The sequence below is a fragment of the Pogonomyrmex barbatus genome, unplaced genomic scaffold (genome assembly GCF_055798465.1).
Source record: "Pogonomyrmex barbatus isolate J1 unplaced genomic scaffold, ASM5579846v1 scaffold9, whole genome shotgun sequence".
Taxonomy (NCBI): Eukaryota; Metazoa; Arthropoda; class Insecta; order Hymenoptera; family Formicidae; genus Pogonomyrmex; species Pogonomyrmex barbatus.
In genome coordinates, this window is record NW_028297193.1 from 2,206,755 (window position 1) to 2,234,607 (window position 27,853).

The 27,853-nt window shown below is 41.7% G+C and overlaps 4 protein-coding genes across 9 annotated transcripts; all 4 read right to left on the minus strand.

The window, feature by feature from the left end:
• Nucleotides 1-266: 266 nt before the first annotated feature.
• On the minus strand, nucleotides 267-12,517 carry Nrx-IV (neurexin-4). 5 transcript variants are annotated; one of them, XM_089084722.1, is made up of 12 exons: nucleotides 12,376-12,517; nucleotides 12,070-12,302; nucleotides 10,322-10,417; nucleotides 7,118-7,314; nucleotides 5,613-5,754; nucleotides 5,147-5,517; nucleotides 4,713-5,051; nucleotides 4,159-4,633; nucleotides 3,764-4,093; nucleotides 3,391-3,696; nucleotides 2,680-3,306; nucleotides 267-2,601 (listed from the first exon to the last, which is right to left on the minus strand). In XM_089084722.1, exons 2-12 carry the CDS (start codon nucleotides 12,131-12,133, stop codon nucleotides 1,748-1,750), a joined length of 3,801 nt encoding a protein of 1,266 aa, XP_088940848.1. In that variant the 5' UTR covers nucleotides 12,134-12,302; nucleotides 12,376-12,517; the 3' UTR covers nucleotides 267-1,747. The 5 variants fall into 5 exon arrangements, with proteins under 5 accessions (XP_088940848.1, XP_011639650.2, XP_011639651.2 ...); XM_011641348.3 differs by having other exon boundaries at nucleotides 12,070-12,289; nucleotides 12,376-12,510; XM_011641349.3 differs by lacking the exon at nucleotides 7,118-7,314 and adding an exon at nucleotides 7,948-8,144 and having other exon boundaries at nucleotides 12,070-12,452.
• LOC105428827 (L-aminoadipate-semialdehyde dehydrogenase-phosphopantetheinyl transferase) lies at nucleotides 8,579-12,113 on the minus strand. The gene is made up of 3 exons (XM_025218700.2): nucleotides 12,070-12,113; nucleotides 10,322-10,417; nucleotides 8,579-9,755 (listed from the first exon to the last, which is right to left on the minus strand). The coding sequence occupies exon 3, from the start codon at nucleotides 9,567-9,569 to the stop codon at nucleotides 8,718-8,720; it is 852 nt and encodes a 283-aa protein (XP_025074485.2). The 5' UTR covers nucleotides 9,570-9,755; nucleotides 10,322-10,417; nucleotides 12,070-12,113; the 3' UTR covers nucleotides 8,579-8,717.
• Nucleotides 12,518-13,125: 608 nt separating the features above from the next.
• LOC105428829 (uncharacterized) lies at nucleotides 13,126-15,268 on the minus strand. Its single transcript, XM_011641352.3, has 3 exons — nucleotides 15,139-15,268; nucleotides 14,588-14,836; nucleotides 13,126-14,050 (listed from the first exon to the last, which is right to left on the minus strand). Exons 1-3 carry the CDS (start codon nucleotides 15,157-15,159, stop codon nucleotides 13,751-13,753), a joined length of 570 nt encoding a protein of 189 aa, XP_011639654.2. The 5' UTR covers nucleotides 15,160-15,268; the 3' UTR covers nucleotides 13,126-13,750.
• Nucleotides 15,269-16,659: 1,391 nt separating this feature from the next.
• Nucleotides 16,660-27,817, minus strand: LOC105428820 (uncharacterized). Of its 2 annotated transcripts, none has more exons than XM_089084680.1 (6): nucleotides 27,151-27,817; nucleotides 24,716-25,383; nucleotides 24,045-24,179; nucleotides 23,117-23,408; nucleotides 17,888-22,573; nucleotides 16,660-17,824 (listed from the first exon to the last, which is right to left on the minus strand). In XM_089084680.1, the coding sequence occupies exons 3-6, from the start codon at nucleotides 24,161-24,163 to the stop codon at nucleotides 17,474-17,476; spliced, it is 5,448 nt and encodes a 1,815-aa protein (XP_088940806.1). In that variant the 5' UTR covers nucleotides 24,164-24,179; nucleotides 24,716-25,383; nucleotides 27,151-27,817; the 3' UTR covers nucleotides 16,660-17,473. The 2 variants fall into 2 exon arrangements, with proteins under 2 accessions (XP_088940806.1, XP_088940805.1); XM_089084679.1 differs by having other exon boundaries at nucleotides 24,716-27,005.
• Between the last annotated feature and the right edge of the window lie 36 nt (nucleotides 27,818-27,853).

Consider the following 27,853-nt stretch of genomic DNA (forward strand, 5'->3'; position numbering starts at 1 on the left):
TAACGACACGAGTTTCTCTAACAAGTGCGATTTGCAGAAATCTTGGCATACTTGGATGCAGTCACCCGACAAATCTGCCAGGCGAACCGTAAGTAGATGTTTCATATAAATAATATCGGTAAGTAATTGAACATTTTATGATTGAATCTATGATTTAATCATTTATGATTTAGAATCTAAATCGTTAAGTTTTGGAGGAATGCAATAGATTTTTTTTGAATTTTAAATGCCGATATTTGAAAGAATCTCGATGAAAAACGCAAAAATAGAACATATAGATGATTTATTTTCATTGAATTCGTCTTTTATATAAAAGAAGACATTGTTCTTTCAGATAATTGTATCGGATCATTTTTTTTTCCAAACTTGAGTATTACTATTTGTATTAATAGTTTGTTCGTACAGAAAGGTGAAAAATGCATATTTTTTGTTTTCGTGTCTGTTCAACATTCGATCGTTGTACTACATACCAATTTAATAGCAAGAAATAACGATCGTGCTATTCGTATAAAAATGACTTATGTACAATATCATTTTGTATTACATGCTTAGTATACAATTATCATTCTTATTACATTATCGTTATTATATTATCTTATTATCATTTCTGTTATTATTATTACAATTACAATCCTTAGTGCTATATTAATATTAAATTACTACAGTGAGTTGCAGATCTATAAGTAAAAAAAGTAAAATATAATCTGTAAAATATAATCACATAAACAAATGAAAATAAAATAAATCTAAAAAAAAGTATTAAACGCACTTTGGACGGTAGACATTTCGACTAATACTGTGAATAATTATAAAAAAAAGAAAGAACAAAATATATAAGTTTTATCTGTAGTAAAGATAGCTTTGTACATGGAAAATCTATTTATGTTACATAAAAAACTCTTTTATGCTCCACCATAAAAATACATATTTAAATTAAAGTGTAATAAATACTTCAATTAAAAAAGATGATTATATAACAATCAATTCTTTTCCTTAGTCGCATAATAAATGCAGGCGAAATATAAAAATAAAAATCACTTGCTGTCATAATCGCATCTCAAAGAGTTTGTGTGTGACGTATCGGCAGTTATATTATGCGAAGAATTATGAAGCGAGAGAAATACGTTAAGAAAAAACATGGAATGACAATTCCCAATGAATGTCATGCAGTGAAATAGATCCGAAAAAATTGATCGAAATTCAAATTTAATTTAATTATAAAATTTAATTGTGATTTCTGACTTTCTTAGCCGCTAAATGTAGCACATCTTTATGTAGCACATCTTATGTGTTACATACTGTTTATTCGAAAACTATTAAGAATAGCAACAAAAGTACTAGTAGTAGTAGTTTATTTTAAGGTATTTTAAAATATCTACAAAGTGTTTTTAGGCCGTTTTGTAATACTGTCACATCCTTTGAAGAAGGAGATATTATTTATAAAAAGATCTTTAATTTATATTCTAAATAGAAGTAACAATTAAACTTACAATTAAAAATTCAAATTTTAATGAAACTATGTATATCTCGTAATGAAATTCAAAAATTTGAGCAAAAGTTGAGCTTTGACCAATTTTTTTCGGATTCTTTCTCTGTAATATAAAATTATAACATAGATAAAAATAGTTTAATGGAGCAAAAGAGATGTTACTCTTCAAAGATACCTATGAAGTATTTTAGATTAAGTTAATGTGTACTCGTTACTTCTCTTCAGTGCATACATATTTAATATGATGCATTTCAATTTTTAAATGAACCATTCTTTCTTTTTCTGGACTTGATGACCGGTGGCTGAGTTTACAACCGCTGAGTCCGGATCCAGAGCGATCTCAGCACCTTTATCCTCTTGCGTCAAATATTCGCCCTTATGCCTAGACATATATCTACCTATAAGAATCGCCATGATTACAAGTGCAATCAGAATGACTGCTAGTACACTCCCTAAAATGGCCGTGTCAGTCTCGTTGTACGCCGCTCTCACTTTTTCCTCGTCTACTTCTGGCGGTGGTCGCGTCTCCACGATATCCGGTGGATGTGTGATCGGCTCGACTCCGCAGAAATCCTCAGTCAAAGGAGTACCAATCGAGCGCACGTTGATAGGTCCGTTTTCCTGGAAGAGTAGCTTCAACGGATATATGTCATCAAATTCGACCCTCGATATGCAACCCGCGAATCCCTCCGTCATAGACTCGTTCCTGCCGATGTACATGTACTGGATGTTGTTGAATTGCGCGTCCGCTGAGTTCTTTATATTAAAATTGAACTCCCGCGGCTCATAATTGTCGATTTGCATCACCAGAGTAGATCCCGAATTTTTCCTACCGATTCTGATGTCGTGATATTGCCCCAAACCGAAGTGCTTGTATGGGAATATGACCTCTTGCCGTTCGAAACCGAAATCAAAAACTATTCTTAGATGTCCGCTGTTTGAAACCATTATAGTCATATACTCTCCAGAGATATTGGAGAACAGGCCTAACAAGAAGCCTTTCGGGTTGGTCGTCGTAAAGCCAACGCGAATTTTCTCAGCGATGGTGGACCGCCAACTGCCCATAAAGTCATATTTTATCATCGAACTAGGTCGCATATTCACGCCAATCTCTGTAAATAATAATAATAGAAGTTAATGGCAATTTCTTCAATTTCATTTCGCATTTAAAGTGATTTTTTTCCACTTACCGTCCGCACAAATTGGTCCCTTAAACGCGGTCCATCGGCAATCGCACCAATATCCGTCATATCTTTCGTGACATGTGCCATTATTAAGGCAAGGACTACTCTCACATCTGCCGACACAGTCCTCTGTAACGCCGTATAACCCGCGCCGAGCGTAACTTTTCAGATCTTGCAATTGACCATTGAGAAGTAACGCTCTTATACAACCGACGAAACCGTCTCTGTAATCGGTCGTGGCGCCTATCACAAGGTCTGACGTAAGATGGAGTGCTCGTACCGGTCCCGGAGGTTCGCGCACTTCGTTCTTTAGCGCTCCGTCGAGAACGATTCGAGCTTCCTTGCGATTCCTTTCCACCGATACGGAATGCCACCGATTGTCGGCCAAATTATAAGACGTTTGCACACTCACGGTAAGCGGTCCTCCACCAGCGACGTACTGGAAGTGTATCTGGTTTCCGCTATTTATGGAAACTTTGATGTAGTCAGTGGGGCCTCTGCTATGAATTATCACAGCGTCTTCGATGGTAGTTTTAAATTCGAAATAAATGTCGCCGCTATGACCGATATCAAACGTCGGCAAGTTGATGGTAGCATCCACTATGCGGAATGTGACTACGTTCTTGAACAAATCTATAACAAGATACAATCAAAAATTAATCTAACAACGAATTTCAACTATCAGTTTATTGAAATGAACAAAATAATTGAACGAACCATCGCCCTCGCAAAAGAGTGGGCCTAACATATAACGACCCTCCTTTTCGTCCAGTGGTGTACCCGTGTCACCAAAACGTAGCTGTTTGACAGGAAGATATTCCTTTTCCGTGATATCGCCACCATCCTCTAACCATCCTTCTAGATTAGCGTCGCAATTGCACCACTTGGTAGGGTCCGCGCAATTTCCGAGTATACCGCATTCGCATTTTCGCGATCCAGGCAATGCACCACCCCAATAATCCATCTTCTGATTATTCCGGCTCACCCACCACGAGTTCGGTCTAAAGTAATCGCCTTGGGCGACTAGAATAATTCCAAAAGTTAATCAAAAATATCAAAAGGTACACGACACGAGATAAAACGTAATTACCTGGGGAGTTAAATAACCTGGAATGCTTGCATGAATAATTTATCCTTTGCCTACAGCTTATAGATCGATTCAACAAAGCTTCTATCTGATCGAGGTCAGCGTCGTAATTAACGTCTTGTATAAAGCTCCCAGGCTCCTCGAATCCATCGACAGGGGTCGAATGTTCATTACTGTGTCGTAGAACTGTTATTACTCTGCCGTCAGCAAAGAACTCGCAAGTGACAGGGAAGGGATTTAAAGGTCCGCTCCCATCGACATCGATTTTAATTTCCGCACGCTGATTTACGGGATTCATGTTCTTATACGCCTCACACGACAAGGGATTTAATGCTGTATAAAATTATCGTCTTTAGCAAAAATATCATATATTTCGCTAACGCATGCTGAATACTTACAGGTGTGACAGACGGCACCGGCGTACCCAGTGTTAGCACAATCGCAAAAGAACTCGTCAGAATTTTGATGACAAACACCGGAGTGCTTGCAAGGATTCGGATTACAGCGATCCACCATTTGACAAGTGTCGAAGACGACTTCATTCTTACAGCAATATTCCTCTTCCTTCCAGTCGGTCGGCAATTTATAATTTCCATCGATGCTTATCATCCTCATACAGCCGATGAAACCGTGATTACTCCCCATTCCGATCATGCCACCGATAAAATAATACGATCCAGTTATCATATCCAGGAGACGTTCCGTTTTCATCGGTCGTCCATCGACGTTTAGGACGAGCGAATTTTTGGCGATCGTCAGGATTATTTGATGCCACTTTCCGTCGTTGAATTTTTCATAGAAGTTATCCAATGTCGCGAATGGATAATCCTTCGTCTGTACATCGACCTTCAGTTTACCTTCTTCCAGGTACAGCTGTATATTAAAAATAGATTTAAAATTTAATTGCAATGTAACAGAATTATGCTAAAGATTTAAGACAAAGATTGCGCACCTTGACGAAGCCTCGGGTCGTGAAATCATGATAAAGGATTATTCCACGCTCTTCGTAAGTTCGGAATGCGAGAGAGACGTTCAGGGATGGTACACCCTCGTATCCTTTCAATCTGGCGTAAGATCCAGGAGTTAGGAACGTGACTGGTATCACTGGAGGTTCCGGGCAAGTGAAGAGTGTATTGACCCTATAATATCGCAAGTTCTCGCCCGTGATTTCCGTCTCCTTCAGCTCGTGAATTATATTCGTCGCGTTTAGATAAAAATTCTCTATACAGCCGGTGAAATTTTGGTTCACCACCAAACCGTCCTGCTTGTTGGGTACACCGCCGATGTAGAGCTAAAGAGAACATTTGTTCGAGTTAAATCGAATGCGCTCGCATGAACGATCGTCAAAACACCTTACGTTTGCTTAAGAAAAAAAAAAAAAATTACCTCTCGATTTAAATCTAGCCGATGAAACTGTCCTTTTATTCTGCCCTTAATCAGTACTCTGTCCACAGAGAACGAGATATTTTTCCGATTGCGTGAGATTAAAACATCATGCCACATATTGTCGTCCAAAAGACTGCCGACGGATAGACTTGTCATAACACCGGATCCCAGATCGATATTAAGTAACATCCTGTTGTCACGCAATTGCAAGGCTATGTAATCGCCCTGGGTGCCGCGGGAATACATTATTACACCATCGGCGTTGTTTGTCTTAAATCGGAAACGTATAAAGTGTCTGTCGGTCTCGATGGGCTCTCTGAGTAAATCCAGCCGTACGAGAGAGGATCCGTTGAAAGAAACGACGTTGGACACTGAAATATATAAAACAATGATTGTCATAGGTTGTCATAGATTTACAAATTGACTATCTTTTGGAAGACAATCAGATATAATTATTATTTTATACCATAGTCGCATCCAAAAAGCTCAATCCTCAGGGATATCCTGTCTCGCCATCGCGTTGGATTTATTCTGATCCACTGCGCGATTATCGGTACCTCAAATCTGTTAAGCTTTATCCTGTCTCCGTCTACATTTCCTTTAAACATCTGCAGGAAGAAAGGAAGAATGAGAATGTTTGCGGCGTTGCTGTTATTAAATCGATATTTCTCTGTTTACTATCTTAGTGTCAATAATTAACGTCGCAACAACCGTGCAGAATTTTGATTAAATTGCGTGCATGCTGTAAGTCAAAAGAAAATACTCGCGAGAATAGTTATCAGAAATAAAAAAAATTGTTTGCGTGACACGGTTAATCTCTTAGATCTACATTATTATTATTAGAATCAGAATCCGCTTGTCAGACCAGCTTAAAAATCTTGTTATATTAAAAGGACAATAGAGAATTTAATTTTTTAGTTACAATTTTTAGTTACAAGATGTTACATTTAGTTGCCGCGCCTTTGTTGATCAGGCAAAATAATTAATCATTCACTTGTATCACGAATTTTTCATTAACGTAATTAATGCTACCCAATCACCATTAATTGCATAAATATGTTTATTAGTGACAAACTGTTAGTGACAAAAAGACACGCCAAGAGCATACGATAATCCTCGGAGCTATACATGATGCCATCGTGATAAAATTTTAGAGAAGCAAAATATTCTATTTTTATTCTAATTTTTGAACGCGTGTATGATAAACTCTGTAAATGTACGATTTCTTTTTAGATTAGATAAATAGATAATTTGTATTTAATATCAAATGATAGCAGAGCAGTAAAATCATCCATTAATACATTTATCATTAAATCTATCATATTCTAAACTTGCTCTTCTGTTGTTCTGGTCAATTATTGGAACGATGTAGTTAACAGAAAAGATATGTTTAACAATAAGAATTATTTAACAAATAGAATAGAATTAAAAAAATAACATTTGGTAATATATAAGTTTTACATTGTTCCTCCAGAAATTATTATCATACTGACACCAAAATAATTCATGAATTTAGATTTTCAAACTCCAAGAGCGATTATTAAAACAGAAGATTCCAAACAGTATCTTTCAAAATATATAAGAAGTTTTTTTTACGCATTTCGTTAATAGAATTCCTACGAAATATTTCTACGAAAGAACAGTTTATGAGACGCTTATTATCAGTGATCAGTAGTTATCATCATTCCGAATCACTATTACGAAAATAGAGGAATGAAAAGAAAATTATTAAAGTTTATACACATTCGTTTATAAATCATAATATACTTTTTCAGGAAAGTTTACAAATCTAAACAAAAAAAACTTTATGATTCAATAACAACAACAAAATATAATATTTTAAAGATTTCTACATTTTGTATACGTATTTTATGTGTACGTCTTGTGTCTGTGTGTTTGTGTCTCTGTGAAAGAATCCTGTATATATGTAAGAGTGGAGAAATTGTAGACTCTATCCTTGATATTTTATACCTCATCTACACCATCCTGGCTTTCATAACTGGCCCAAGCTTGACCATCGTCAGAATATTGGATAATATATTCTGTCACGTATTCATTAGTATGTGCCCGCCCTCGCGTAGCAATGCTGCGTATCTCATATCTGTCCCCCAGCTCCATAGTAAGATGTTGCTCGTAATTGCTAGAGTCTGATGACCACGCGGAATCTCCTGTAAAGCCCAGCTCCATGTCCATGTGTAAGAGGAGAAAAGTAGAAGCGAAGCAAGCAAAATGAATGAACGTAGGAAAACCGTAGAAGGATCAAGAATGTGGTTTATTTCGTGATGACTGATAATTCACAATTCCGTTTTAGCTATGAATCTGCATTTCCAAATTATTTTTACATTCAACTATCGTATGTGAATATTTCTCTTTAATTATATCTTGTCTTGCATCCCAAATGCGTATGTTGTGATAAAAAAAAAAAAAAAAAAAAAAAAAAAATTAATAAAGTAAGTGTTCAAGTGATATGAAGAAAAGAAAAAAATAATTGGTGCAAAGTATAGTTGTAAGTTTATGTAAAGCACATCGTGATACTTACCGATAATAAACCTGATCATAAGCATCATGATATAAAATTTAGTAAAATAGATTTTTATACAACTATTTTACATATTTTACATATTATACATATTTACACGGATCATTACAGTTTACAACAAGCATGCACAAGCAAGCCTTATGTTATCAGTTTACATTTTTTATTTAATAACACAGAGCGTCGCTGTTGTTAAGAGCGAAATTAGTAGATTAAAAGATTAGTAAATCAAGCGGTGATAGAGGGAAAGAGAGAAGGAGCTTACCTTTGCGTAGCCTTCTTCTTCCTTATAATCCACGTAATCGAGACCATTGGTACCATAGCTAATACGATATTCCATAACATATTCGTTCTGCAATACTCGTCCCTGAGTCGCCACAGCTGTGATGTTCATCACTTGGCCCAAGTCGATTATTAAATACTGACCGAAATCAGAACTGCTAGCCGTCCATGCGTTTGCGCCTACACCACAACATTTATGCATGCATGCAACTCAAAGTAAACTTAGGAAGGTGCTTACGAATAATGGAATAGAAACACAGCCACATAATCAGAAATCCTGACAACGCCTTGCTTTTATACCCAGAGGCTAATTTATATGATAATATCAAACATGTGCATCGCAAACTCATACCTTTTAGATTGCAATAAGAAACAGAAATATTTTTTAAAACTTTTCAGACATTATGATAATCACAAGGAAAATGTGGATTCATGTTCCAAAGTAACATTCGTCAATTATAAAAAAAATCTTAATTATATTTCTTTTGTGTCTATAAAAATCTATACAAAAGTTGGAAAATAGTAAAATCTCTTTCTTTGCAATTTGTTTGTATTGTAATATTTTACGCATGGGAAATTATTCAGTCTGTAAGGTAATTAAAAAAATTGCAAAGTATTATTTAGTATTTTATTATTTTGTAGTTAAACTATATAATATACAATATATAATATCCATTCCCTTACTGACATAAAAAACATTAAAAAACATTACTTTCACGCGTGGCGATATTATCTTATAAATAATTAATAGAACTATGGCTGTTCATATTTAGCGAAATATTGAATCGTGTATTGCGAATCTATTGGAAATAATGGAACCGCGTGCGCCATAAGCTTATCATAATTCATTATCTCGAATGGGATATTGTGTAATCGTGATGAGCTGTTTTCTTGCAACGCTACGGCAACGCAGTGTCGCGAATCGAGCAAAGTCTCTTCGAATAACCAATTTTGTTGCTTGATCCCGTTGACATGCAAGACCGTATCGGTTGTGATCGAACTCTCACTTAATCCCGATTTCGTTTGAAAATCTATACTTCCTAGATTAGCAAAAACCCCCACACTCAGCGCTTTAACGTAGCTCTCTTTTAACGCCCAATGCCTATAAAACATGAACATCTGCTCCGCTTCCGATTTGCCCGAATCTTTGATCTCCTCCCACTCGGCCGTCGAAAAATGTCTGTTCATCAGACGAAAGAAATCGGGAATGCTTTTGCGCTCGCTATAATCTAACGACATAACGTCTACACCCATTTTCACGTCCTTAGTCTCGCCCGCTAATACCGTGTATGAACCTTGATGAGAAACATTGAAACTCACGGCGACGGAATGTCTCAATACAGGCCTGTTATTCTCGTCTCTGACGAAAGTGATTTTGTCGTACGGAAGATCGGTGTATTCATTTACGAACTTTCTCATTAATAATCTACCAACAAGGGAAGCGCGGACATCCTTGCGAAATACAAATCTCTTTAGCCTTTCCTTCTCGTCGACCTGTATACAGGAAGCCGCCTGCCCAAATTCCCGCTCGTTCGGGTTCCACTCTTTCCAATTAAATGCCCAACGAACGGACGACGACATTCTAATGATATTAGCGTTAAGCATAACCAATTAAATCGCTTAATCACAACTCGCGCGTTCCACTCTTTGGCCAATCTGGGATCACAGTTGGTATATTTCTTAGATCATACGCCTCTGATTATAAAAGCAACGCTTTTCGAAAGCTCTCGGTTTTTTTTTTTTTTTTTTTTTTTTTTTGAGATACTCTCCAGGCTACTTGCTAGGATCCACCTGAAGCAAATATAAATTTATTATGCTGCATTCGTGTCATCTCTAATTTAAGGGATTGTTATTATGCTATAAGTATTTCCACTTAAAATACTGTATGACGAGATGAGTATAAAATGACGAGACGAACGATTGGAGGACGGTGCGTCATACATGGAGTGAGCATATATTGGCTCACCTAATTCTTGTAATTGAGCGTGACCGTCGCAGCGGGCAGTGTCCGTTATAGTATTAATTAAATTTCTTGACTCTTACCATCACTTCTTTTTTTTCTTTAGGAATTTCGCATAGTATTAGCAGAATTTGTAACTATTATTAATGCAAACAGAAGCAAATATAGTGCACAATATACATAACGACTTCATAGATGTAGAATAAACAGCAAGCAACAAATTACTACTAGTACCATATAGGTATATACATTATATGGTTATATAAAGTATATATATTGTACAATAATGATGCCTAACAAATGAAAGAGGCTTGGAATAAAAATAAGAAAGAGGAAATAAAAATTAAAAATAAAAAGAAGAAATGAAAAGTAGAGTGTTCAAGCGTTTCTTCCTTACCATTTAGCCTAGCATTGTTCGGTCCTCTTTCTGGCAAGGAAGATGTTGCTGTTAATTGAGCTCTGTCCAAGAGAGGAATGTTGCACTCGTCGTCATCTAAAGAATAATTATAATTTGTTTCAAGTATTTGTCTGAATATCATATTTTTTTATATAAAAATAAAAGTATTATAAAACATTTTCTTGGTAGAGTAACATACGGATGTTTATTGCAAAAACTCTTTTGGATTTATTGAGCAATATAACAGTGCAAAATTAATTTATAGTATTTAATTAAGTTTAAAATATCAAATTAATAAAAATTATTAAATTTAGAATTAAATATAGGATTAAAATAAAATTATATATAATAATTATGAAATTGAAAGAGAATAAGGACTAAATTTATTAACAATTAAAGGTATTCATATTTTTTAGAATATTCTATAAAAAGAACAAGTAAAGGAAATATTAGTAATATGCTAGCAATTTGACGGCAGTTCAAGCCGAACGGCAGATTGTGGCAGATTGGCATCATGTTGTGATAAATTGTCATAATTTCACATTTTCTATCAATGAAACTTGCTGATATCTGGCAGTGAATCAAGCAGAATCTGTCACACACATACTTACAATCTTATATTTTACTCATTTAAATGATATAGTTGATTTAAATGATTATAAAACGACAGATGCTCGGTTTCTGTTGACATTTATTGTCAGATTATATCAATTTAAATGATATTACAAACTGACAGATCCTATTTGAAGAATCTGTTGATTATAGCTGAACTATAGACATATATTGTACTTGAAATAAAATAAATATTCGAAGTTTGGTGAAAATGAGAGAAAAATTTAATACAGTTCAATGCAACGATAAGGAATAGGCAATTTTCCAATGATTAATCGCTTTTTCAATTTTTCAATTTTCCATGATTAATCCATCCATATTCTGTTAGCAGGTTCTATTATAATATAAACATAATAAAAGGAATAAAGAGCAAGAAATTAAATATAAAGAATTAGAATAAAAAAATACCAAAGGATTTTTTCATTGATTGAAAAATATTTTCTATTCTTAATTCCTTATTCTTGTTCATTATATCTGAGTCTCTTTATATTTCTATTGGCACTGTGTAGCAGAATTTTGTGAAATCAGTTCTCGACACATATCTGGCTACCCAGAAACAAAACATACTACAGAGAGAAACCATATCCAGACAATACAAAGCTCAAAATCTGGACATAAGACGTCTTAAAGACATTTAACAGGCTTCTTAAAGATATTTTTAAAGACATTATTAAAGACGTCTCGATGCTCGAAGTTTGAATTATCAAATAACCAATAATCATACATATGTAATACGTACTACAATGTAACTCGCGTAACAAAATATAAAATTCTATTCTAGGCAATCTGTACTCTCAGACAGAAATCTAACAGGTTTCTATCTACAATCTTTTACGTCGTGTATCTGCATATATACATTTTAACATGTCTCGCTCTTTGACTTTCGGAAACGTTATTGCGCGAAGAAGCTAAAAATAGAATATCAGCCTGAATTAAAGTTGATACAAATAACGCCTGAAGTGGATCACACAATCCGGCGTGCGTGTGACGCGCCCAGACGAGACGCATTCATACGTCTCGTACTCGCGCGTGACGCGCGAATACCCGTTGCGCGCCATGTTATCCCCGAGATGGGCTGGGTCGTGCCAGGAAGTTACGGCTCGTGCCACCATAGCGATTCGCGTTGTGGTACTTACAGGCGTACGCGAGCGAACTCGCCGCTACGGCGAATGCGTACACAAGACACCCAAGAGCGGTCATCGTACCATCGCCCAGCGCTTAGGAAACGTCTCTATCCACCCTCGAACGAGATCCTCGTGCGGATATTCCGCTGCAGCAGACCGCAATCAAAAACGATGATTGTGTCACTCGCGTTTGATCTTCCACCACCTTTTCCTTCTCCTCTCTCTTTCTCTTCTGCAACTTCGGTCTGGAAATTGGTTACTGTTGACTAGACTCACGGATCACCGCACGCATCTTCGCCGAGAACGAGAAGTTTTTACCTGTCGAATAAACGAAAAGAAAGAAAAAGCTACAGGAGTCCCGCCGTAGCTACGACCCGCGCCGAGAGAACACAATTCCGCAGCGCGATCGGTGGCGCGCCGATGCACGCCGATGACGCGGATCAACAACGAATGACGTGACGCGGGACCGCGGGGATAAATGCCGCGCCTCGCGTGCCGTTTCCAATGTATCGAGTTAGTCATCTGACGTTCATCGCATCCATGAGGCTTGTTACCTTCCGTGGGTATGACAATTTCTCATCTGTACTTGCGAAGGTAAATACATAGATCTTCCATCGCCTTCTGACTAAAATTGAGGTCTAGGTTAATGGAGCGAGAGAATAATGTGCTGTCCTTCCATATGATAGAATAAGAGAGCAATATCTTATGTTCTTCTTTAACGTATGTACTTTCGGAAACTGAAGGATAGAAGATACAACACATCTACCGTCTCTTTCCATCTAAAGTGTATCCAGTATTATAAAATCTATGGAAGTGTAACGCTCTCTCTCCTTCGATTTTTTTCTCAAAAAATGTTTTACTTTCATAATATATTTAGGATACTGTTTTTCTCTTAAATTTATTCAGATGTAATAAAATAAGAGAAGAATAAAATCAGATGAATAAAATAAGCATAAGTTGTCTAAATGTTAAAAAAAAAACAAATAATCATTTCAAACACATAGAATATGATTCATGATTTACTATGGTTTTCGAAACTCGAATGAATTGAAATAAATATGATCAGAGTTAAGAAATAATGCATTATTAATTATATTGTTATCGTTACAATTATATTTTTCAATAATGACTTGATAACAATATTATTTCTTTTTATCTATAATGAAAACAGTAATGATGTTTTTAGATCGACTATGCCACATATATTTTAATCCATAAATGTTACAATTAATAATAATAAATAATTATATATGCTTCAAAAAATTTTGTAAAAAATAACTTTCAAACGTATTAATAGTATATTAATAAATAATTTTTTTAGGCATACGCACACTGTTTGAGTTTTTTTCTTTCATATAATATGAACAATACTGAAAAGAGGTCAATTGTTACAATATGATCTCAGTCTTTATTTTGGCGATGAAAGTTACAAATGCCTGTAACGCTATAAAAAAATTTGCCTGCAAAGAATGAAACGCAAACAAATACAAATTCAATCAAAAATTATCTCATCGTAATATATGATCCAGGTAAATATCGTAACAAAAAAATATAGTAAATTTTTCGTTCAAAGCAAAGGCGCTTTCATTACAAATTTTAAATTGCTTTCCTTCGCTTTCCTTTCGTCTTCTTGCATTTTTTTTTCATTCGAGACTTTAATGCTAATTATTCTTATCTGTGGGAATAATTTAAATTATCTCGAACATGTTAGAGATATGGTTGCAAGAGAAGCAGCGGGAGCAGCAGCGTTATACTTTTTTGTAGATACAGTGGATGGTGCGTGTGGTTCACCCAAGATTTCTGCGTTTCGCTCTTGCATATTCATGGAAGCGATCGCGATTGAATAGGGCGGAGGATCCTCGAATTTATTTTCGCCAGATAGATCGGTAACCACCGATGACTGAGGCGCCAATGTCCCCTGAACGGATATCACGGACGTATAAGACGGCGGTAAATCCGCATTTAGGCGCGTTACGTATGCCGACGATTCTGCCTGCAAAAAAATGCGAATTTAAATACTTTCTTTTTTGAAGCGCCGTATCTCGCGGAAGAAAAGTAAAAAATTTTCATTCTACATAAGATGATTAAATTACGATTAAATAAAATTATATTAATAAATCTTATTAGTAAAACATACTTTTTATACAAATCATCTAACATTCACTCACATTTTACTTTTGTCATTACAAAAATTACAATATCGATGTACTTAGTAATTTTTTAATTGGAACAAAAATCAATGCATTATTAAAAATATTACGTTGTACAGTTTTATTTTTGCAGAAACGTTTAAAACTTACATAATTCTTGCAATGTGCATTGTAATTTATATTAATGCGAGTGGTAAAAATACACACGTAACTGACTGTTAATTTACATAACAAATACTGCTTCGATATTCCAACTCCAACATTTCCCGACAAAATGTAAAACTTTTTACGTTTTCAATAATATCGTAATATTTTCTTCTTCTGCGATTTATTCCAGTACGATATGTGAGAGATGTCTTCGAGAAGTTGAAGAAAAATACCTGTCTATGATTGGCGGTCGTAATGTCCGAGATGGTCCGAATCGTCGCTCTTTGCTGCTCGAACAGGACTCTCGCGTGAGCTCTCTTCACGGTGTAGACGGTGTATCCGCAAACCAGGAAGAAGAGCACCGTCAGCACCACCAAAACAACCCACATGTGCTCCCATTGCAGTAATATCGAGGCTATCATTGCCGTCGTCACCCACGCGATCAGGATGGTAGCCAGCATGCGGCCGGAGCAATCCGCATCCTGAATAATTCGCATTATAGATATATACTTTCCGAGCGAAGCGGATTCACCCCTTCGTCTATGACGAAACGCGTGCCTGAAGTGCCTATCTCTATTCCCTCGGAATTAAAGTCGTTCTGCGGCTTTAATTTCGCAGCGGCAATAATTAACAACGCGCGACTTAACAAGAGGTCCGAGTCCTCGACAGCGACCGGTGAGCGGACAGCTGTTTCGCCGCTGATTAAATCCACAAAAACGCATAAAATTATATCATCGACAATCGCCGAGCGAGTTATTAATTATCAGCGAGGTGGTATACATACCAATAGAATCAGAAAGAACATGCTGGATACGAGAGACAGTCGGAGAGACAAATTTTCCCCTCGTAGTCGTTATTAATCTATCGGCTTATCGCAAGTATATAGTATACTACTTATTTATGGTGATAAATGACTCCCGAGTTGAAGTTAAAACGCTGCATTTCACATCTTGTTTGTATTTTTCCTGGTTTGTATTTCTAGGAAACGACTCTCGCGCGATTAGGAGACAAGACGTAAATCATCGCACCAAAAAATTTCCTGGCACCAAATTTATCGATTCGTAAATCATCGTACATCGCTCGAAGTGAAGTGATCACATTGTTTCACGTTGTATTAAGCCTCGCACATGATGTATTGAGGATGCCCAAACGCAAATGGAAATATTTAAACTCGTGTCAACCCATCGTTTGTTCAGATGCTTCTGTGTGTTTTGAGCTCAAGTTCAATCCAGAGTAAAATATATATATCCAGAAAAATCCGAGTCGCTTCTTGAAACGCTTCAGGTTCGTGCAGATTGCTTAATGCGAGTCAGCGAACTGCTTGCGAACGATAAAACTGAAAAGTGAATTAGGACGTGAAGTGAATCACGAATGCTTATAAAAATAACGCGAGATCAGGAACAAAAAATATTTGTCATTCGATCACATACCTTGTACGTCGATCAATATGATCTAGAAACTCGCGATTGTCACTCTAGATGCGATCCGACGATCGCGCGGAGCGTCACACTTGCGTCTTACGGCGAAACTGCAACTGCGAACGAAATCATTCAAACAATTTCACTCACAGTTTGGTCGTCCGCGTTGCCACGTTAAAAATTGGAAAACAATAAAGTTCCACCATTCAACGAAACTTTACGATAATTGCGCGATAAGTGTAAGTATAGAGATCTTCCCCACTATCGCTTATTTCAGTTATCATTTAACAAAGATAACGCACAGATAACAACGATGACATGCATAATTAGACTACAGTGAAAAGAAATTCCTTTTTACGATAAGCACGTGAAATAGATTGTTATGGATTATATGAAAGAAGGCGCCACCACATGCATTGTTGAGTGACGTGTACACTTTGCCAAGTGACAGCAAATTATATTAGTATAATAATTATATATATATATATATATATATATAATATATAATATAAATATTATATATATATATATATGTTATATACAATTTATATATATATATACTTGTGAAAATTTGATATTTATAATGATGTAATTATGATGCCTGGGCCATACGCTTTATCAAAGATACCGATTTGAATTTGTAACAGCAGTACAAATGTAATTTTCGCTTTAGTTGCTATGTATTCTGATACATTGCAATATATTTTACAACACCGATGAGAATATCAGTTGCGGTTTCCGAGTTGGGAAAGACGCTCGCATATTATTATTTATGATACGTTGTGCGATATCGGCTTAACGCAGTTTTCTTATCTTACATCCACACAAGTACAGTAATGCCCAAACAGCCGGCTTGGAGTTTTCCTTCAAAAACAACAGAACGACGAACGAGAGATGTTGCTTTTTATTCAACGCATCGACCGTTCGACATTTTCCTTTGTTAAGAAAATACATTTTTCATGTACAATGTGCGTGCATATGAACTGAACGCGCGCCCTAACAGATTAATTCTACGAAATGTACAAAAGAAAAAATTCAACGTTCAGTTACATATCGCAATTGTTAATCGTATTAAAAAGAATGCGTGTAATGTCAATCAGGGTCCAAATAGATTATTGACATTCGATAAAAAATATATTTAATATTCGCCGGCGATCGCGTATAATCATCACATTTTATCCGTACATAAAAAAAACGAAGAAATACAATTATAAAAATGATGATTATTTGGACCGCGATTAAGATCTTTCCCTTTCGTACCGTCTCTTTCTCCTTCGTTTTTCAGTCTGTTATTTTTATGCATTTAACCACTCCCTAAATATAAATCATAAAGTGATAAGATCCATGTCAGTGCCGTGGGCCCGTTTGACATGTATTAACGTGCCACAAATGATATCGCGTGATATCGCCATAATTTCTTATCTTTAGGTGAAGACGATGAAACTAATATGTAATAACTCTAAGTAAAATTGTTTACAAATTTTCTAGAATATGCCGAGTACACGTCCTACCTCCTCTAAAACAGTGGACCACGACGTCGAGTCGCGTTGGGTCGTTCGATCATTAGAGAACGAGTCGTTTGAGCAATCGTATCGAGAGTCAGCTGTTTTTCCCGATCTTACAAAAACGTTGGTGAATGTGGATGTCGAATAGAAGGAACAGGATCGAATTGATGGCATTCGGCGGAGAATAAATTCTTATTTAAGGCAACAATCGCGGATTAAAACGTCCCATGTGAAGTATTATGCCGGAAGGGTTGTGCCGGACGAAATATAAGAAGGGTCTGTCAAGCTTCAATCTCGGTCTCTCTAACGATCCAGAGAGATGCCGTTCCTCTCTGTAGAATCCGTACCGATCTGCGTAGAACAAGTCTACGTTATCCTCCTGTGACGATACGTATCTCGATGTGTCTTCTTCAGCGACGCTGCCGGAATTATCGGTCTCCTCCAATCGTCGTTCGACGCTCCTTCTTAACGGGGTCGCGGGGTACGTTTCCACGTGATGTCGACCACCCAGAATATTCTCGTCGCCGCAGGTGCTGAATAAATTCATCTGCGAACAAAAATTGATGATTACAAGCGACGTTATACCGAGCGTGTCGAGTGATTATCTTACCTGTAATACATCGGCCAGGTGGAGACGATGACCTATGCCATTGATACCCTTGAAGTCGGCGTTGCCCGAGAAGAGCTCGTCGAGGCCCATTCTCTTCAACGCAGCGGTCGCGTTGACGACGGATCTGTGACTGAACTTGGGCACCTGTAGCTCGAGACCGCTTCTCGGTATCAGAACCTTGAGGAGCTTGTTCCAGGCACCGTCGCGGAACGCGCTTCTGGTAAGACGCTGCTCGAGACGATCCAGGTTGTCGCCAGGTGCAGTGTGACCCTGTTGACCCGGCAATACGAAGATCGTCGAGATCAGCTTGTCGCTGTTTCCGAGAGCTACCGCGGTGGCGTCGATGCTGGGTTCGTAGCCGGCCAGAACACTCGATCGCCAAGTCGTAGCCGGGACCGGCACGAGTTTTCTCTGTCTGACTGCCGGCGAGACCGCGAAATACAATTCGCCATCTCTGCCGACGGAGCTGGTCAGACTGCTGTTGCAATCGGTCTGGAACACATTGGCGGAGAGCGCCGCTAAAGGTGACCTAAGCGGTACCGTGTTCGTCTTGACGAAGTCTTTGATCCTGCCGCCAGTCTGCTTTCTGATCAGTAGATTCGTCCTCCTGCGCACGAGGTCGCTGATGGTGGCAAAGTTCACCTCGGCCACGAGCCCCTCGTAGAATTGCTGGGCCTGTTCCTTGTAGAACGGCATGAGCTTCCTGACCTTCATCTTGTCGGCGAACAGTTCGCGGACGAAGGCGGCGTTCACGATGCCCTGATCACGGGCTAGGCTCACCGTGTCGGTTATATTCTGGAAGACCAGATGCGGATTGAACGTGGCGACGTCGTCCAAGCCGAGCACCTCGTTCATCTGGTCGGACGTTGGACCGCGGGCGCCCAGGAAGATCATCGCCAGCAAGCTGGTCATGCCGAATGGCGACAACGCCAACGATCTCGCGGTGCTCAAACCCTTATTGGTGGCCGCCCAGAAGTTGAAGGCCAGCTCGTTGCACAGCTTGGCGAAGTTTATGATATCGGGGCTTGTATGTCTTATGGTGACATCTAAGCCGACCGCGCTCTGAGAGGCATCCAATGGTAGCAAGGACTGCGTCGGGGACTCCTGGTGATCCTGATGATGAGTGGCTGTTTCACTAGCTCCTGGAGAACGAACGTGGGTATTCTCATTCGGGGACGACGACGAGGTCTGGACTGGTTTTCTCGACGGCTTCGATGGCTTTGACGGCTTTGGAAGCTTCGGCATGGCTGGCGGGACTTCTTGCGATATGAGCGTCCACTTGTCCTCTACATTTGCATCAGTGTCGGTCTTGGTAACATCGGACTTCTCCGACGGTTTATGATTTACCGTAGGTTTCGACGTCTGACGGACCGGAACACTCGATGGTGACGTCGACGCTGGCAAGCGTGTCGCATCCGTAGGTTTCGACGAGCTCTCGGAATGTTTCAAAGATGCAATCTTGCTCTCCGTCTTATTATCCTTGTCGCTCTGCGTTGGTGTACCAATCATTGACATGGGCTGCGCCAAATTTTTATCATTCTGATTGGACGTATTACTGATAGAGTTATCAGGTCGAAAAATATCTTCCTTGGTCCCGCTTACATTGCCCGTCAATCCCTGCGTTACAACCTTGACGATCGAGCTTTCGGTGTGTTCTTGAATTGGCAAAGGAGAAGAATCATTGTTATTATCATTCTTTTTATTCTGAGTGCTTGTGTTCTTGTCTTTGTATCCAGCTGTGCTATTGACGCGATTTGGATTCTGCGAAAACGCAGGATCGGTAGAATTTTTATTTAATAAAATAGTACCGTCAGACGTAACGTTCGAAGCAGATGTGTTTGTTGTAGTACTACCAATGTAGGCATTATATGAATTGTCGGAAACAGGATTATGAATGGTGATGGTCTCCTTTGTTGGCGAAGCATTCGCGGAGGGATCATTCTTTTCATCTAGTATTTCTATTTTCATACTGCTCTCCGTGTTTCTAGTGTCATTCGCAATTTTCATAGAAGATGATTGAGATAATTCGGGATCTAAGTCTGTCCTCACAATGGACGCTTCTGTCGTTTTCACCTTTTCCCTGATCTCCGTTTTTTTCTGATCGTCGCTTGTACCAAGTACCGTTTTATTGACGCTTGGCAATCGAATCTCCGTCATCGTTGTTTGTTCAGGTTTCACGGTGATTCCCACGTTCGTTGTGCTCTGTTTAATATTAAACTTCGATTCATTAGTATTCGAAAATTTATTTCCTGACGATGATGAAGGTGCTTTCGTGGGATCGTCGACTCTCTCGCTGCTACTTGATAATTTAGTCGGTTCTGCCATATTTGATTCTTTCGTCTGCGTTAATACACCATAAATTAATGTACCGTTTCGAACTGGATCTATTAACGTTCCCTGCGTCGATTGCGTCACATTTTTTTTCCTCTGATCGTTTAGATTAGATCCCGCAATTTTCTCGTATATTTTAGTAACGTCTTCGGTGGATTCCTGAGCAAGCTTCGATGTGTTCTTAGCCGTCTGACTGAATTTCTCGTTTGACGAGCCTATAGTAAATCCGGCGATAAGTCCACTCGCCAAACCACTGGCTACAAGACTCGATGTGTCGCTTGGTAAACCGATCGGCTCGATCGCCGGGATGCTGGACGGTAGCGGCGCGATGTTCAACACTTGATCGATCGCGGATACCGGATCGCTCAAGTTCAAACTCGTTAAAGCGTTGTCAAAGTACTCGTTGATCGTCGTAGGCTTATTCGAGGACGCGCTCGGGTTGATCGACGTAGTCATCGATTGCGTCGCGGCTGCATCAGGCGCTATCGAAGAAGACGGTGCAATTTTCTCGGCAACGCTCTCAAGAATCATAGGACTTTCAGTCGCGGCTGTGACGTGTATCTTTTCGAACTGCACGGACGAGGATGATCCCGTCGATCCCGAAATCTTGCTCGCTACGGTCGATTTCAATCCGGCTGGCGTCGTGACTAAATTATTGGCCGTTACTCTGTTATTTGTTATCCCGATTCTGGTCGAAGAGGATGACGTCGTCGCTGTGACCCGAGTATTCGTGGAAACGTCATCGTTGGTCGCGCTGAGAGGCCGATGAGTGATATAATCGACGAGCCTGACAGTGGTGCCTCGCGATGGAATTTCTGTGGTAACGGTCACGTATGTTTGCGCATTAGCGACATTCTTCTTCTCGTTCGAGCCTTGGGACACCGCGGCATCGTGCTGCGTATCTTCGTCCAAGGCGGCCTCGGCCGAGCCGGACACGTTGCGCCGCTGATCGTAATTAATATTCACAATCGGTATCTCCGGCGTCTCATTCGGCGACAGCGGCAGGATAGGTGGCTTCACTTCCGAAACTTGATTTATTACACTCGAGAAGGAGTCGATTAGCTGCGTGGGTAACGGTTCTATCGGCGCCGGGGATTGGATCTCGGTCGTCAGAGGATTAAGATAATGCTCCACGTAAGCCGGCGTAGCCGAGCTCGACGAGCCTTTCGTAACCGTCGAGAGGCCCTCGCTGAGATAATGATCCGAGATGATGGTGAACGGCTGCGACGACGTCGGGACGGTCGGGGCCTTGATTCTCGTTACGGAAGCGAGCGTGGATGACGAGTGCGGCGCGATTACGTTGGATGACGCCTCCTCGGGTCTCGATGACGCGTGGGAAAACGGCGCCGGGATAGCGAGGATGTTGATTTGTGGAATTATTTCATCGTCATTGTGCGTCATGCCGCTCGCCTGAGATCCTTCCGTAACGCCAGACGCGAGTGCAGAATCGTCGGGTATTTTCGTATTGTTCTTGCTCTGCACGAGAATGTAATTCGCGCTGGAGGAAGAGATCTTGTCGGGCGCGTTTGTCATTTCGCCGGGCCCGTTGTTGTGCGTAAGCTTCGTAGTGGAGGAATCGGTCGATACGCCCGGCGTGGTCATCGAGACCTCGATCCCTTGGCCTACTTTGTTATTCATGGTCGTCTGCTTCGTGATGCTTACAGGATACATGTCTAAGGTTGTCAGTTGCGGGAACGTCGTGCCCTCCGGCACCTTCGTCAGAGCCAATTCGATAAACTGTTCCGTCTGACCGAGGGATTCCTCGGTCTGAACAGATGCCTGGGTGATCGCCGAATTCGTGATACTAATGTCAGGCATAGGCGAGATTGTCGAGCTTCCCTTAGTCGCGACGCTCTCGACCGGAATCACGCTGAGCATTTGGAAGATGGGGCTTTCGGTAACGGTGGACTGCACCGTGGATAGCTTTTGTTCCGTCAGGGTGATAACTGGAACTGGTATCATTGGTTTCTCGGTGATTGTTGTTGTTTGTTGTGAGTGATGGCTCGGTTGAGGCTTTTCCTGCATGTTGTTGGTGAAACCAGCGTACGCGTTCGTCTGAACGTCCGACGTCGCCGGTGGTTTCTTCGTCGTCGGTGGTTTCGATATTAAAACGCCCGTTCCGGTATTCGATGCACCTGCGGTTTCCACCTTCTGCGGCTTAATCTTGTGGAACGATTGATTGGACTCGCCGTTCGGGGAGATCGCGTCCGCCTCGCCAGACAGAATCGAAGGTAGAATGTTGCTCCACTCGACGTTCGCGTGTTCCGGAATCTTCGGTATCGAACCCGTTAAGGTCGGTGGCTTATCGAGTGCGCTCTTTAGCACGTTCTGTACCTTCTGTACCACATCCATGACCTAAAATACGACGTGGAATGTGTTAAACCCGTACACGGAGAGGCGAGATAGCTCCGTTAGCTCCTATCACGTTTTTCCTCGTTTTGTTCTTATATCTAAATATAATCTAATACTTTTATCTATCCTTTTATCGATACTATATTCTATTAATAGCATTGAACTGTCGAAAGCAATTCATGCGAAGAAATTTTCTCTGAGTGATTATTATAAAAATCATATTCTTCACTTAATATATTTAAACAATTTTAATTCTATTTATATAAATTTTATGCTTCCATTCATTGTCATTCCTTATAGAAATCCCATTAATACTGAAAATTACTTATTTTGAATATTAAAAGCATTAAACAGCAGTGCTTTTAATACTCAAAATAAGTAATTTTTCAGTAATTAATCACTACCTTTACTAAATTACTATACTAAATTTCTATAAGGAATCAGTAGTAATCAAAGTATTTTAGGCGAAATATATGTCGCGCTGTTAGCCATCTATGGTTACGAGACGATGGACAAAAGATGGGAAACTGGTGACGGCGAACCGACCTTTTTGCCGCCTGTCAGGACATCGTCAGCTTTTTGAGGCTCCTGCCTATCCATCGCTATGTGATCCGCCCCACCTGCCGCGATGAGACCTTGAATTTCCTGAGCGGTCATCTGCCGCGTAATCATATCGCCCTTGTCGTTGTAAGTATAAAACTGAAACTTGTCGGGCCGCAAAAGTCCGGCCGGGGAAGCGACCAGTTTGTGGTTGGACTGCGTCTCGTTTTTGCCCTTCGGAGGATGATGCGCGCGTCCGTCGTGGTCCTCGTTGCGGGTCATTGTTAAAGCGGCCGCGCTGTAAAACGCACAAAGGGCACGTCCAGAAGATCATTGTACGGCCCTCGCCACACTCGGTGATAAATTGTTAATTTAGAAATGGATACGTGAATTCTATACGGGATACGTAACATCGCGATGTAACGAATGCGAGTGAGGCGGACGACGCGCTCGTTTCTCACGTGGAGAATCTCTCCGTTCGCGTCTCGACGGAATTCTAAATTTAAGCGGCCCCGATAGAGATTTATGACATACGTGTTCGGTATATCAGCGAGGAATCTACATCGAATTGATAAGCACGGAGGTTCAATGCGTTCACGTAATTTCCCTAATTAGCCCCCTCGTTAAGACCGGAGGGCCGTCTGGCGCAGCCCGGGAACTAAGCCGCGGTGTCTCTAATAAAAGCCGACCATGTTCTTTTTCTTTTCTTTTCATCCTTTTCTCCTCTTCCGCATTCTCCATTCTGTCTTTCCCACGCCAGGCGCGATTTTTATCTGGATGTACTGTTTCGTATTATCTCATGTCTTTAACACGTCCGCGTTAAATCACGGCTGATTACGTCGACGCCGTAGTTACGCCGCGCTCTAAATCTACATACATTTAACTAACGTGTAGGCAAACGTTAATTGGGCTCTCTCTCTCGCGTGATACTGACCTAGGATCAAACGTATCCGCAGCCACGTGCGAACGTTCGTTGTGAGCCGCACTTAACTGCAGGCTCATCCAAGACATGATTAGTACCGGCAGCAGCCAGCGCAATCGCTGCGGCAACATGATAATTGTCGATTCTCTGAAAACGGAAATACGTACTGTAGTTTGAGAACTCGTGGTTTAAGAATCGTTCCCGCTCTTCAATGTGTCAATTTCCTGAAAAAGCGCCCTTTAAATCAGGACTCCTGAAACGAGGCTTATCGAGAGACGCTTCTCAGAAAATCACATGGGAAATAAATCCAAAGGAGATAAAATATGCGCTACCAAGAGCCGCAGACAGACAGAGGCTGGTCGAATAACGCGGCACGACAGCGTGAGAAGGAAAAAAGAAGCGTGAGGAGAGGAAAGAGAGATAGGTCGGCGAACCTTCCAATTTCTTGCTGGTTGTTGTTACACATCGGCAACCGGTTTTTCGTCGCCCAGTTACCTCTAGCGATTCGCGTCGCGTCTGAATCTAGGGGATGACCCTTGCAATTAGTGCGCCTCTCAGCATCCCGGCGATTTACGCGTCTCTCTCTCTCTCTCTCTCTCTCTCTCTCTCTCTCCTCTCCTCCGCGAGAATCGACCGAAACACTCAGAAAAATCAGCGCAATAGTTTCCGCTAAGTACACTCACACTTTGCAGGCGAAGGTAGACTCCCTGGAAATGTCATTTAATCTCGCGGGGAGATTTCCGATCAGGACGCCCCGGTGCGACGACTTCGGCGATCAGCCGCTCGAAGATCCGAAACACCACGCGACAATCAGCGAGAACTCGCGGTACTCGCGAGGGATAAAAAGAGAAAAAAAAAGCGACGTCGGACGTTCGCGGCGAGCGTCTACGGCGATCCCTCGATTCCCTCGCGCGAGACGCGCAAAGTCAATCCCTCTTCCCCTTTTTTGCTCCTCTCTCTCTCTCCCTGCCTCCCTCTCTCTCTCCTCTCTCTCTCTCTCTCTCTCTCCCCCTTTTTTCCCTTCTTCCCTTCTTCGTTAAGGGATCAAGGACGTTTAGCAGTTGAGACTATTTTGCGGTCGGCCTTGCTGTCAAACTCGCCGTCTCGGTGTAGCGACCTCGGTGAAGATTACGGAGCGCGTTCTCCGCGAAGCTCCTCCCTTTTCTTTTCCGCGGGGGCCCTTCGCGCTCCCTCTCGCATCCGTTCCGTGCCGCGCCGCGCCGCACCGCACCGCACCGCACCGTTCCGCGCCGGTCCGCTCCGCTCCGCGCTCGCGCTCGACACGACTCCGAGCGGCTCTCTTCCTACGGCCACTCGCGTCCGCTCCGCTTCTTCTGTGCCGTCTTATACCCTGGATAAACACGTACTGCAAGGTAGGATCCTTCGCTGGTGCGAGCACGGCGCGGAACAAGAGGCAACAAGAGGAGATAAGAAGGAGGGGGAGACACGGACCGCGCTCTTGGAGGGTAAGACAGAGAGAAAGGACTTCGGCAAGACCCCCCCCCCCCCTCCCATCTCTCTTTCTCTCTCGCCTCTCTCGCGAGAGAGACGTCGGATAGACGGAGCGGATTACGCGGAAAACAGGTGACCGCGCGCGTTCCTTCTATCGAGCGGGGATCGCCTGCGACCCTCGAGGCTACAATGGCCAATTAGAAGGATAGTTAGAGACGGAGATTTTAATCGCGAGCTCGATCGAGTTTCTCTCAGCCTTATCTCATCCCCCGGTCGTTTAACATCAAACGAATCGCGAATCACGCTCTCGGAGGATCGCGCGTAAACGGGGTTGTCAAAAGGGGGCGGAGAAAGGGAAGAGGGGAGGGAGGAAAGAAGCAGGAAAAGAGGCTTACGAATAATTTTTCAAACATAGTTTGTCGTTGTAGTACACGCGTAGACCAGGCCGACGATTCACGCCGATTAACGGTACATCGACCGAATGAGTCGCGTACGTGACGTATGAAATTGTGAAAGAACTCGGGGCGGCGGGCCGCGCGGGGGGGAGGGGTCGAGGGGCCGTAAAGTTCCGCGAGAGCTCGAGATTTTGGAAGATTCATTCTCTTTCATAAACGGGACGTCTGGCTGAATTCCGTCGAATCGCACTCCCGAGACGAGAGAGAGCATGACTTTTTACGTGGTTCATTCATCAAGTTCGACGGCGGAATAAAAAAATGTATTCCTTCCTCTCTCTCTCTCTCTCTCTCTCTCTCTCTATATATATATATATATATATATATATATATATATACCCCTTTTTTCCTTTTGTCCTTCTTCAAGAATCAAGGACATTTAGGGATAAAGAAACTTAAGGGTTCGCATCTTCTACGACTCTCGTTCCTCCGATGGAGAACGTGGAGAGCTCGTCGACGGGACGACGAATTAAATTCTCGTCTGGGAGATTCGTTCATCGGGACGAGGCTGCGGGTCGGAGCCGAGTGAGGCGGAAGTCGCGAAAAACGCTTAGATTTAGGTTCGGCAGTGACCGGGAAGACCGGGCTCGCGCGAGAAACTCGTTTCTCGCCTCTCGCGCGGCTACGTATGTACGTCTGCACGGAGTTTTCTGTGAACGTCGAACACGCGCGGGTTAATAAACAGCCGTCCCACTTGCACGACTGTCCATCCGTAACCCACTGTTTACCAAGACAACGGTACCGCGCCAGGCCGCGCCGGATTAAGGTTTATCCAACGGTTTACCTATCGACAAATTTGATGTCGGAAGGGGGACGGGGGGAGGTGGACTCTGGGAGGAGCAGCAAAAGGGGAACGCGAGAAACGAGCGACGACTCCGCAAAACCCGACCTATTTCCCTCGCAAGACCGTCGGTTTTCAGGTCGCCCTCGGGGCGCGCGCGCGATCGTCACGATCAACTCGCAGCTGAATCAACTCATCTCGAAGTTTCATTTCCGTTCCCTGGCGGAGGGTCGATCTTCGGCTCGATCTTCGTTCCCCGACGACATTGAGGAGCGACGTTCGGCTCTCCTGTAATTCCGAGCGTATTCTCTCTTCTTCATACGCGAGCACGATAACGATCAGGCAGAAAAAAAAAGAGAGACGGAGGGGGCTGGCGAAGAAAAGAAAGGAAAAAAAGAAGAGAAAAGAAACGCAAGTTCGCTGGTGCACCTACGAGAAATTCTCAGGTGCGTGAGAAATTTCCCCGGCGGTATGGCAGAGATGTCACGCTCGGCTGAGCTAACACGACATTCCAGATTACGTAGCCTGACATCGTTGCTCCGAAGGGAGCATCGTCCTGAAATCGGCTGGCGTAACGCCGCCGCCGTGGAGCCAAACGCGGCGAATAATCCGGCATCATAATGGGAATATTAATCGACGGGAACATTAAAGCGCACGGGCGACGTCGATTTGCGCGTTCGCTAATCGGTGGAGGACCAATTTTCTCTCGTCTCCTCGTCGCTATCGTTCCGCCGTGTTGATAGCGATTTCGCGACTCGCCATGTTTTGCCGGGCGAGATGATGTCGAGAGGACGAGTCCTCCGGGACGAGCGCTCGTCATCGTGCGTCGCTCAGAGCGACGCGAATCTCCTCACGCGACATTCCGAATTCCGAGCGGCCGACCGGCCGGCGGCCGGCGGCGTCTCGCGCCCGCGAAAACTCGAGGAATATCGTATTCGCCGACGTCCGCGCACACCGGAATGTACCACTTTTCGACACATAACAGTAGTACATGCGCGGCACGAATGTATAGACACTGGAGGTGTCTCTCTCTCTCTCTCTCTCTCTCTCTCTCTCTCTCTCTCTCTCTCTCTCTCTCTCTCTCTTTCTCTCTCTCTCCCCTTCTCACTCTTTCCCTCATATAAATACACGCGAGG